Below are 12,882 nucleotides of genomic sequence, written 5' to 3' on the forward strand. Positions count from 1 at the left end.
AATCGTGCATATTTTATTTTGGGGGAAGGAAAATCACATGGATTAGAAAAAGTTTTGTACAGTGCATAACTTTCCAACAGTTCCGTAATGTGGCTTGGCTTATTCAGTATCATCACAAATGTTTGATCTTGAGCTGAATTTAAATTGAAGTTCTGTGGGTTTGCATGAATTTGGCTCACTCAAAATACATTTGTAATGATCCTCCCACCGAGGTCTCTGTGAGGTGGAATAGGAGAGAGCTTGTGCAGAAAGATTACCAAAGGCAGGGGATGAGCTCAAGCTGTGTGTGTGTGTGTGTGTGTGTGCACGTGTTTGTGTGTGTGTTTGTGAAGCAGAAATATTAGGTTTGACCCTGAGAGGTTGGTGGGAGAAGTGTAAGGCCTGTGTATATGTTGTCAATTGGACCAGAGACATTTTTTACAGCATGAAATGATAGAAACTAACCTTCTGTGTGGCTGATGCTTACATTTGTAACAGAAATATCCCATTTCTGCAAGAGGGCTTGTTTGTATGTATGTTCAGTTTATATTTATATGATTAAAAAGTCTGAGAAGAGCTTTTTAAACATGCTCTTTTTAAAGGTTTATTATTAAGCTTGTTATGCCTTTATATTAGTGAAAGGACGCTGGATAGAGTCAGAATCAGGGACACAGAGAGTGGGGAATGACGTGCGGGCCACAGGTCGCCCGCTTCGAGGACTGCAGGCTCTGTACATGGGGGCACGCACCCCAACCACTTGGCCACCAGCGCCCAAAGCATGTTTGTTTTGTTCTGTTTCTTTGTCCTGATTGGTTCAAAAATATGAAAAATGTGCGTCTTCATTTTTCATGAAAGAGTTAGCGGTGGGTCCTGAGGCTATACCAGTTAAAGAACCACTGGTGTAGAGGGTTAAAAGCTCTGAAGTATTAACAGGGGCTAAGTGATGTCATACTTTATTTGTCATTTTAAAGTACCTTAATATCAATGGAAACCATAAATTCAACTGAAGTAATAAATCAACTGAGAAACAAGACCTTTCCATCTGCTTTCACACACGTTGGCTTCCTTGTGAACCATGGCGTCTCCCCCTGCTGGTCATTATAAGAATGCAGGTTTAGACCACTTCTACTTGAGATGTGGGAATCCCAGGGTAACTCAGAATATGATATATGTGATACATTGTCAATGATAATGCTATCATAACACAATGAGTCTCCTATTATTGGTTTTTTGCAAGACAATCACATCATGATACATCAGGATATCTGATTACCTGTTTAGGAACATTTTGTACTCTTCAGTTAAAGTGCAGTGTTTCTATTCACTGCAATTTGGTCTCAGTTTCCTGTTTCATCATGCGTCATGACTAAACTTCCTTTCACCTCGGTCTGACATTTACCTTTTTTTTTTTTTTTTACATCCTCTTTTATGCAGTCTTCAGTCTGAGAACATCCACGGTTGTAGACATTTCTAGCCCGGAAGTCTCCTTCTGTCTGAGGTCAGAGGACATGACAGACTGTACGCTCTGGTCGGGCAGAGTTCAGTATGTCGTCCATCTTTTGGACGAGTCAGGACTATAATCACTAATGTGACCTTATCAAAGATATAAATGTCATCCAGTCTGATCCTTGAACAACGGCTTGGTTACACCAACATTTAGAATGGCAGAGATATTTCAAAACCTAATTCAATAGCTGCTAATGGAATGGTTATGATAATCAGATTTGCTTGTGGCTGTGAGGTAAATCTCAATAACACTAAGTTAAACCTGTTAGCTTTATAGACAGTGCAGTCATTGTCCGAACTGATTTGACTAAAGATTCTTTCCCTCTGTTTTTGTGTTTTCTAGATGTTGGAGCCTAAAGTGGATGCCTCTTCATGTGAGCTGGCCGGAGTAGCGGGAGACAGAGGAGGCGTGTGCCTCCACCTGCCTCCCCGAAGCTCCGAGGGTGAGGAGAGCAGCCTGTACCCCTCCAGTCCCTCAGAGCCCCCGACCATCGGCAGTCCTCACCCGTCAGAGCCTCTCACCCCACTGGATGACATCTACATGCCGCTCGGGGGTCTGTCGGGGTCCGAGGAGCGACATAAGGTGCCTCCCACACCGCCTCCTTCCACTGAGGGGGAGGATTGCAAGAGCATGGAGGGGAACGAGATGGAGATCTGGAGAGAGATGAAGGATTTGGAGAGCAGGAGAGAGGAAGATGAGGATGAGGAGGAGGATGGAACAAGCAGGAAGAGTCCAGGAAGTGAGGGGGAAGAGAAAGAAGAGGAGGATGGAGAGAGGAATGAGGAGGAGGCTAACATAAACCTGGTGGTGTCAAACACAGATGAAGACAACGCCTCCGAGCCACCTGACACCAACGCTCCACCTTCCTCCTCCTCATCCTCGTTCGTCATCCCTGAGTTGCGGCTTGATCGCTCCTTCAGCGCCGATGCCCTCTCCTCCCCTAACACCGACGATGAAGATTACGATGAAGATGAAGATGAAGACGAGGAGTCCGAAGAGGATGAGGAGGAGGAAGACGACAGCGACGACGCCTACCTGCAGCGAAGCGACAGCAAGAGGCGCAGCATGGTGGAGGGAGCCACCTGTGAGAAACACGGAGGAGGCGGACTCAGTGTGCAGAACTCCCTCCGCCGGCGCACACACAGCGAGGGGAGCCTCCTGCAGGACCCCCGCACGCCATGTTTTACCTCTGACAACGCCATCAACTGCCTGGAGGCGGGGGGAGGACATCACAAGGGGGGGTGGACGCTCCCGTCACCTAAAACCCTGAAGAAAGAGCTGACCAAGAACGGAGGCTCCATGCACCAGCTGTGTATGCTGTTCTCTGGGAGGAAGGTAAGCAGCTCCACACTGAAATCCTGATTTCTACCGAGACATGCGGTTCTAAAACTGACAAGAAATGAAGATTCCTATGATAACTTCTTCAGAGGAAAAGATTTTAAGAATCTGAAACACACGCAATCATATGTGGTTTTAGTTTGCATCATTACTCACATATTTCAGTTTCTCTCTCTCTCTCTCTCTCTCTCTCTCTCTTTCTATACTCATATGAGTGTGTCTCTGCTCACTGTTCCATCTCCGGCCCTTACATTATGTGATGTAACACCTCAGCCTGAAGTTTCAGTCCACTGGTTTCTGTAGAAAGGGCGACATCCAGTGGTAAAAAAGACAAAGTACACAATAATCCTGTGTTTGTAAGGTTGGCATTATCTGAAATGTCAGGTTTGTTACACACCATATTTTCTATACTGCTTTTAACATCCAGGGTTGTAAGGGCCAATGTCAGATGTCATTGGGAGAGAGGCGGGGTACACCATGGACTGACACTCACATTCACACCTACGGGCAATTAAGAGTCACCAATTTACCTAACGAGCATGTCTTTGGACTGTGGGAGGAAGATGGACTACCCTCATAGAACCCACACATGCACAGTGGAGAACATGCAAACTCCACACAGAGAGGCTCCGATCCGACGGGGATAAGAATTAGGAAGCTCCTCGCTGTGAGGCAACAGCGTTAACCACTCCATCCCCATGAAGCCCCTCACACATCACTCCCAAAAACAGATTAAAAGTAAACCTCTCTGCTAAATAATACGACTTTAGTAGTGTAAACTCAATGTACTCTTTAAGATGGATTCAAGTCCCCGGGCATTATACAAAGATTTATGATTTAATATTTACATTTTTTAAAAATATAACAGAACAAGAAAAAGCACTCGGCACGCATTTGCATTTATTAAAACCTCCGGCTGCAGTCAAACATCTGCTGTGTTTCACTATGTTTACCCTACACTGGATGATTTACTTACAGGAAATGTTCACCTCACACTCTCATATTTACAGATGATGTAAAAAAGAAAATGAAAAGAGACAGCAACATGCTTCACTTTAAGAAAGAAACACCACATAAACAAAATACCAGCAAGGAACAGCTAGTAAACCACTCTGCTTTATTACAAACTACATATTTGTTTTACTTCCTTTGCAAAACACAAACAAATATTTATAAGAAAGCAACTGGAGGAAGTCACACACAAGATAATATACCTAAATATATCAAATTGAGGTAGACAATGTGTTTTGTTTTAGTTGAACTGTTATGTTCACACATTAGCATCCATAGCAGAGAGAAGAATAATTTTACCTCTGAATAGCTTCTTATTTAAAATGTTCATCCCCCCCACTCCCCCCCCCCCCCCCCACCTTTAGATACATCTTTTGTATTTTGTGATAAAAGCTTGTCCAGGTTTGCAAACTTCACATGTGTGAAGTATATTTCTAATTCATTTTTATTCAACCAAAAACTATTGACATCAAAACTTCATTCAGCAGTAGTTGTGCTCCATGTCCAGCAGAGGGAGGCATTCATCACAGCCTGTTAAATTCTGCAGTCTCACGTCAATGTGCGTCACGCCTCATCTTACTTGACTGCACTCTGGCCAAAGTTGAGCAATGAACAATAACTGAGAAGAATCCCACAGTGATTTAAATTCTTTTGAGCTGTGGTGAAACTTCTTTAGAAGTATTACACCTTCACTGGAATACAGGGAGGTCATCATTTCTCATTGATTTCCCCTAAAACTAGATCTGAAGTAAAACCAACACAACTTCACACCTAAGTCATCTGTATACATTTTCCAGTGATTCTTTCTAAAAAAAAAAAACAACACACACACACACAGCAGATAAATGGAGGGGAAAACAGAACAGAGAGAACATGACAGTGATATCACCTCTGTACAGACATCATGTTGACTTGATGATACACAAATCTCAGAGTGATGAAGTGCTCACTCGGCCTTTGTTGAATATCAAAAGCACTGCTCTACTTTATCTGTCCCTCCTTCCACCACTCTGTCAGCACACTAGGTAGCCTTAAATGGCAGTGTGTGTGTGAGCGGTGCAGGGGAGGAATGCAGCAGACAGGGCTGCAGCCTATTGCTCTTGGCAGATTCAAGGGTAATTTTACTACCTATTGGCGTCATGGACACAGTCCCTTTAGAGCTGGTGTTTCCATTATTTAAAATGATCTTTATTCATACATCATGTGACAGTTTTAGCTGCTGAGGAGGAGTATGTGTGTCCAGCCTGTGACCCAAAGAACTCTATGGTATACTTGGAAATTGGTGACTTTAATTCATGAGAATGGATTCACATACGACGTTTGATTCACTCGTCAAAGTTTTAAAAGCTAATGTGGCCTTATTTCTGTGGTTACACTGATTCTGTATGAAGAAGTCTTGATAAAATCAGAACTTACATTTCACAATATTTCCTGTAAGGAAGTACTTCAAAGAAAAAATCTCAGACTTTGGAGAGTGGAGGCATTATTTCAAAAAAAGTTTATACATTTATAAGCTTGCTTGTTTAACTGTTTACTTTAAATAAGATTGAATAACATTTGTTGATCCCACAATGGGGAAGCTTTCAGTGTCAGTAGTTGAAATAGTCTTCTTTCTCTTTATTCGTTGAAATGATCAAATGATAATGATTGATTTATAAAGGGACCATGTAGCCATTTTTATGCATTGTACCATAGTTAGCTTTTAAAGCTAATTTGCAACCCATAGCAGGTCACTATTAGAAAATATCAAAATCTGCCCGTATTCTTTGCGTCGTGGTGCATAGCATGCTGGGATATCTTAGCGATGCTGACAGGCTGATGTTGTTGTAGACTGAGAGCTCAAATACTCGACCCGCACCTAGCAGGACTGCAAACTCCCCGTTGCAAAAACAGATGGTACGAGAAAGAGCAATACAGCTACTCAGAAACTGCAAGTTGAAGATTTTGCAGAATGCAATGTAAATCATCTTTAAAGGAAGATTTCCCTCAGAGAGACCCCCCCAAAAACAGAAACAGCTTTCATACTGGACTGATTGTACTGTACCACTTTTTCCAAAGGGAGGGTGCCAGAATCAACACAAACCAAAAGTTCCTCACAGGAGCTTTAATTATTCATGTTTGACATGTGAACACTTGTGATGCATAAGTCATCCTGACACTTATCACATTGTACGGATACATTAGCACTCACTTGTGGTCTCTTGCAGGGTTTGGCTGAAAACAATCAAGCCTGTTCAAAGAGCTAAACAGCACTGTATATGTGGTGTTCCTTTCTTTTTTGTACTACATATTTGAAATGAAAGTGTGTGACAGAGGAGCAGACATATTGTTATTCCACTGATGTTGCATAATGGGAAGCCTCTCTCTCTCTCCCGTCCCTGTCTGCCACCTCCCTTTTCTTTGCCAGCCAGTGTTTACTCGCCCTTTAACAAACTCACACTCTGCTCCTGTCTTTCTTTCCACTCTGCATCTCTCCCCTCTCTGATGAGGTGCTCTATCACAGATGCAAGGTGTGAAGGAGACAGGCAGGGAGCAGGCTGACAGGGAAAATGTCACTTTGTTTGACAGCGACACTTAACTTGACTACTGCTTAATGGAAACTTTGCTATTCCTGTCGCTTGCGAGGGAAAAAGTTGTGTCTGAATCTGTTAAATCAAATGTTATGTGTCTGTTTTTTAAACCATGTGATCGTTAACCAAAAGAACAGTTTAATTAAATTCTAAAAAGGAATACATTCAACTCATTCAGCAGTAGAATTCCATTGTCTTAAATGTCTTACCTGTGTATCCATTTAACATAATGACATTTGTTATGCAGTATATGTAAGTATTTAGAAATTTTGACACATGTACTTAATTTGCTGTTTAAATGCACAAATTAAGAGACACAGGAGAAGATAATTGATCCAGCACTAAATGTATAGCTTTCATAGAAAAGGCAAATCCAATAAAGACTTTCATTTTTTTCGTTTTATTGACACAATTACCAGTGCTTACAACTGACTCAGTCTGTTAAGGGTGAGGCAGTCTTAAATATCAAATTATTGAATATTTACAACCCCTCTAGATGAAAAAACTGCAAAACGGCTGTTAATGCTTTTGCAAACGCTCTTCCAAATGACACGCAGACCATCACTGGTTGAGAAAATATAAGCTGCTAGAGCAATGGCTTAACTATGAAGGTCAACAAAGAGGAAAGAAGCAAACTCGGTGTTAAAAATGAAGCTGATGCGTAAGTGCAAAAGGGTGCAGTTCCACTAGAGCCATGTTCCAAAAGTCCAGGATGCCCCTTAACGCCCCTGTTAAAATGCCCATTTTAACAGTAGATTATTTAAACATGTTTGCAGCCTGATAAAAAAATCTAAATTTGTATCAATAACTAATTTATTTATTTTTTACTCACAGTAAGTCAGTGTTTTTTTTTTAGAACTTATGAGTTTTTATTCTATTAGTCCTAGGTTATTCCTACACCAGTAAACCATTCTAGGTACCATTAAAACTTCTAGGTAGTTCGTTTTTTTTCTTTTTTTTATGTCAAGTAGTTGTAAATTGTTATACAGATGATCTGTTTCAGTTTGCATCCTCATTGGTGCTTCAGACACAAATAAATTGCTACTTTCCATCACAAAGCAACAGGAGGCAAATCCTAAATATCCTTACACTGCAAGACAAAACCGCTGCATGTTCTTTCCAATAACACCATCAAATTAAACTCTCATCTTGCTGTCCAATCCATCAAATCCCCCCACTTTAATTTCCACCCAGCACATTATTCATCTTCTTGTTTCAGTTTGTGAATGTGTTGCACCCCAGACGTTGTTACAACAGTCTGGTTGTAGTGCTTGTAGGGCTAAAACAGGCCAAACATTTTGTTTACGGGGTACAAGTGTTTGTTTGAAATCTGGATAAATATCAGCTGTCTTTGCAGATGTCGGGTTAAACACGTTTTATGTGTTTTAATGATGTTTGCGTCGTGGCTAACATTCCTGTGTTGAGTCAAGGACACACACGAGTGAAAAGCACAACATGAAATGAGGTTATCATGCATTTGTACTTGAAAGCAGGTGGGCTCATGGTTGCTGTAGCCTGTATACACACACACACACACTCTGACACATGCATACACACTCTGACACATAGAGTTGTTATGTTGGACAGGGCACCTACAGAATGATTCAGAAAGGTTGTTAGCAGACGTGGATGCTCTGGTTCCACAGAACTGACTTTTGAAGGGAGTCCATGAGAGTTTTGTACAGATTGTGAGGAACAAAATGAAATAGAACTGTTAATCAGACAAAAAGAACACTTGCTTCCCTGCTTTATCACGTTTTTCTTAATTACATCACTCCTTTTTCATGATAAAATCTAGATGTAAAACACTACAAGCAATGGTTAATTTAAAACATTTTATATCTAATGGGAACAGAGGAAGATCAAATCATGTTTTACTTTTACTGCACTCAAAATTCATCACTAAAGGAGGCAATTTCCATGTAATATTTGCACCCTGCACACGTAATCAGCCCATCTTTCATATCTTTTTAATACAAGCCTGTAGGCTTCTGTAAGACTTAATTGAAGTTGTAATTTACATTAAATATAGCTGCTTTAGTTTGGTCAAGAAAAGAGTGGACTGAAATTATTCAGTATCCTGGCAAATTGAAGAAACCGTGTTAAATGCTTCCAGATGCTGTATATTTGGGCCAAAATAGCAGTCTAAATATGAAATTCTAATGTAAGACCCATCAGTACCTTAGACTGTATATAACATGGCTATTGTCTCAGGGAAGTCATCCGCGGGTTTCTAAAGAAGTGTTTTGAAGCCCAACTGTGGCGGTCGCCATGATGGAAATGCCAACTCAACCTGGCTTTCAAACAATCAAGAGACGGGTGGAATATCGGTACAATGCCCCCTCCCTTTGGTTAAGGCCATGCCCCTAATTAGCCACTTAGCCACATAACCAAAAAGGATGTTTTTTTGAGAAAGAAATGACATACTGCACATTTTTCACCAATAAAGATATTCAGAGCTTTTATTTTTAAACGTGTTGTGTTTATGTCTGCTGTTAAAAAAAGGACATTTCAATATGAGACCTAATTGTGTTTCCCCTGCTTTTAAAGCCAGTTTCAATAGGACACTTGAGGCTGGTGCACACTATTTCCACTTCTGCATCGGCTTCATTTTACGACGCTAGAGGTTGCCTCTTGGTTAGTAGGCCTTCAGAGATTCATGTAATCTAAGTGAATCACCCTTGTCCTTGGGGCTATTTACAAAAAAGACAAATTAACAAATATGAAAGAATTAGAGATTTGATGGTCTCTCTGGAGAGACAGAATGACAAAAAAGTTGCATACAACATCAAAAAAGTGAGACTATGAGGCAATAGCTTAGCATTTCAAATAGCCAGTTGTAACTGTAATGGTTAGTAATAGTTGCTGCTCACGTGTCTATTCAAAAATATTTATATTTGTTCCAAATCTTGAGGTAAGTGCACAAAAATGTGTTTAGAACAACATGTGTGGAGTATTGTGTCTTCTGAGAACAGCGTGTCTTCCATTTCCTGGACCTCCACTTAATGGCCACTGCACTGAGATAAGCAGGATAAACAGTAACAGGAACTTAAACGTGCTATTTAAGGCCCACGCAGTACAATATTTGTAAACTTCTTGTACTTTCCGCTCTTCTGCAAGCACCTCAGCTTCATTGCTAGACTCTTAGTGGTTTTCCAAGACAAATCTATTGGCGTCGTTGACCTCTCATCTCACAGCAGGCCCTAATGTCCATGGTACTTGTTGTTTTCCATAGTCAGCTTAAAGGTCACTATGCGAGAGGCAGAGTACTTGTTGATATCCAGACTGTATTGCGTTCCTTACATGGGTCAGGGCATGTGACTAGAGCTCATAATAGTGTGTTTTTTTACTAAATGGAGTGCTTTGGGTTTTCTTGGAAACAGTTTAAAAATACAGGCTACTACTTAGAAGAAATCTCTGCTTTAACATGCTTTTGTCTTTGTAAGTAAAGATAGGTTTCACAGGTGATTTGACTCAGGCAGCATACGTGTCAGAATCATTAAGTACTCAGTGACACACTGAATAAACTGTATCGTAGGTAAACAAGAGGGTTTCCCTTTGTTTGACCGTGGAGTAGGTGGCCTTGTAGGGACAAAAGGTCTCCAAGGGTTCATGAAGCCATGCTGGATCTGTCCAGGGTAATGCCAAATGAGTAACATGTAAATATTTACTGCAGCAGACTGTATGAGCTTTACGGACAGTCAACATAGTGTTCGGTCACCCAAGTGTATGATGACAAGTTGATGAGGGAACTGAATGTCACGTTTTATAGCTTGTTCCACTTTTTTATAGCTTCCAATAGAAGTTCCAAATCTGATCTTGCAAGAGCCAACACATGTTATGCAAAGCAATGGATATGAGAGAACCCAGAAGAGAAGTTACTCAAAAGACAAAACGGAGAAAGTGTGTTTTTCATTTCCAACTTTTTCTTAACTGTGTACATGTACATGTAAGGGATTTCTTGGCAAGTTTTCACAGACATAACAAAGATACACTACCCAACCAAATGCTCCTCTAACATTATCTTTCCATTATTACGCCTGACTCTCTCCATTCTTTTCATTTACAACCTTCGCCTGAATAGTTTTGACAGATTCCAAGAATTTATGATTCACTAAATTAAAGGTTCAAACACAGACACACACACACACACACACACACACACAAGCTTAAATAAGTGCTGTGTGATAAATCAAAGAAACTGCCACGTCGCTAACGTTCACACGCCTTAGTATCTGTGGCTAGGCGTATCCAGCTTTCACATGTAGCACAACCCATAAGCAGTTTATTAAAGTGTAATTAATATGTCTAAAGCTATAAAACCCCATTAGTAAGCAGACCATGTCGACTTTGTCATCTGAATTATAAACAGTTGCCAGCAAGTTTTCCTAATGCTATTTAAATGGACTGTACTTATATAACACTTTTCTGGTCTTCTGACCCCTCGAAGCATTTTTGCACACTCCATTCACACACTGATCACAGAGGATGTTATGTAGAGTGCCTGTTAGTATTAACTTATCCCATTCTATGCCACTTAGGAGCAATTTGGGGTTCAGTGTCGTGCCCAAGGACACTTTGACATGTGGACTGCAGGAACTTGGAAGCAAACAGCCAATCTTCTGATTGAGAGATGATTGACCCTACCCATCAATCAATCAATCAATCAATCAATCAATCAATCAACCAACCAACCAACCAATCAATCAACCAATCTTTATTTAAATAGTGCCAATTTATAACAAATGCTATCTCAAGACACTTTTAAAAAAGAGCAGGTCTATACCTTAGACTATATTATATATTATTTACAGAGACCCAACATGAATCCACTATGAGCAAAGCACAACATTAATCAAAGTTCCAGGTGTAAGGAAAAGCTTCCTTTAAACAGGAAGAACAACATGCCATCTGCCACAACTGTGTTGGTTTTAAAAAGTGGGAAAGAGAGGGGTTCCACTGACCTGCAGCCGCCCATTTAGCCAATGTTAGCATTAAATGTTTTGAAATTGTTGAAAGATACTGAGACTTAGACTTAGAAAACTTTATTTACCCCAGAGGGCAATTTGGTTCCACGGTCAACCCAGACCATATAAGACGAAAAGCCGGGTAGACTGCTTTGGGTCGCACACTGAGAAGCATCCCCATGTAGCCTTCTTTAACGCTTTAAATCTATTAGATACTTTAAATAAACAAACACTGCAAACTAAATGCAGATTTAATTTGTGGCTTGACTCATGTAAAGATGTGTAGGTAATGATTTTTGGCTGGAGTTATAAACAAAGACCGGGACAGAGCAGCTTAGCCTGAACCTGAAGCAGAATCCAAACGACCTTCTACACACGGTCCAGACCTACAACGGGGATTTTTTTCCTAACTTAATCTATCAAAACTACTTGATTAATTACACAATAACACCATCCAAGCAACTCTCATTGGAATTTTGCGCTTATGTTTCTGCAAAAATCCTCTAAGTAGTTCTCCATGCATAATGTTTCAACACGTTGTAAAATCCAAAACTTGGCAGGTTGGGTTGTTGCTAGGAGAAGTCTTATTATTGGATATTTGCTTTCCATTAGAGGAGTTTAACAGCAATCAGTTGCACATTTGTTTTCTAAATATATACACATCTTCTCTGCCAGACAGAGACAAGTACAAAAGATTTTCTGGCCCCATTAAATGCAACAATTCTAACAAGAAAGAAGAAATCCACTGCCAGTTGAGCAACTGTGATAACAAATTACAGAAAAAGTCTTGAGGGAGGAGCTATCACTTACTCTCAGGCCGGGTAGAAACATGTTGTTTTGACTTTTAGTTTCAAATAAAGTCATTTCTTCACGTCTGCTTAGTACATTTCTGTTTTTTTCTGCCATAAAGCAAAGATAGTTATTGGACTCTTTTTTACTCATGATGACAAAATGTCAAATATATGAGCAGAGATTAGTCTTAAAAGATTAATGGAGAGAGAAAACTATTATTTGTGTTTTGATTGATTATTTCTGTAATTCTTTTAATTATACATGGTGGGATACAGACTCAAAGAGGAGGTATTAAAAATGGATTCTAAAGGGATTCATCTGTCTGAGAGAACTAACATCAATAAACGGCTCTAAAAGGCTTCATTCCAAAAATCAGAGTCAGAACCTTTTTGCTATTTTTCCTCTGAAATGAAACCTTATCTTATCAAACTTAGTCACACCGTACGACCTTGTGAGTTCTAAGCTTCACACGCTCATCCACCTTTTCCAATGAAACTCCCACATGGCTTAAAACACAGCCTGCATACCTGTACGCTTCATACTGTCATATTTCACTCCCTCTCACACTTCTACTACTACTACTACAACTGAAAACACTCAGTAGTTTTCACAGGGATTTATAACCTTTCCCAAATCCCCCACCGCAAAGGCTAAGCTAGCATTCCTCTTGTATATTTGTCTGCTGGCTGTTTGTGATTACTGTGAGGGTTTAATTAGC

General features: G+C 40.3%; 1 protein-coding gene across 4 annotated transcripts in view; it reads left to right on the top strand.

Annotated features, from left to right (window-relative positions):
- rgs3a (regulator of G protein signaling 3a) overlaps positions 1 to 12,882 on the top strand; it is a 102,749-nt gene that overhangs the window by 59,803 nt on the left and 30,064 nt on the right. For all 4 annotated transcript variants that reach the window (XM_065965322.1, XM_065965323.1, XM_065965324.1 and 1 more), the window contains one exon: positions 1,829 to 2,821. In XM_065965322.1, the coding sequence (XP_065821394.1) occupies positions 1,829 to 2,821 (993 nt within the window). The remainder of the gene's footprint in view (positions 1 to 1,828; positions 2,822 to 12,882) is intronic.

This window comes from Labrus bergylta, chromosome 17 (assembly GCF_963930695.1).
Source record: "Labrus bergylta chromosome 17, fLabBer1.1, whole genome shotgun sequence".
Lineage (NCBI taxonomy): Eukaryota > Metazoa > Chordata > Actinopteri > Labriformes > Labridae > Labrus > Labrus bergylta.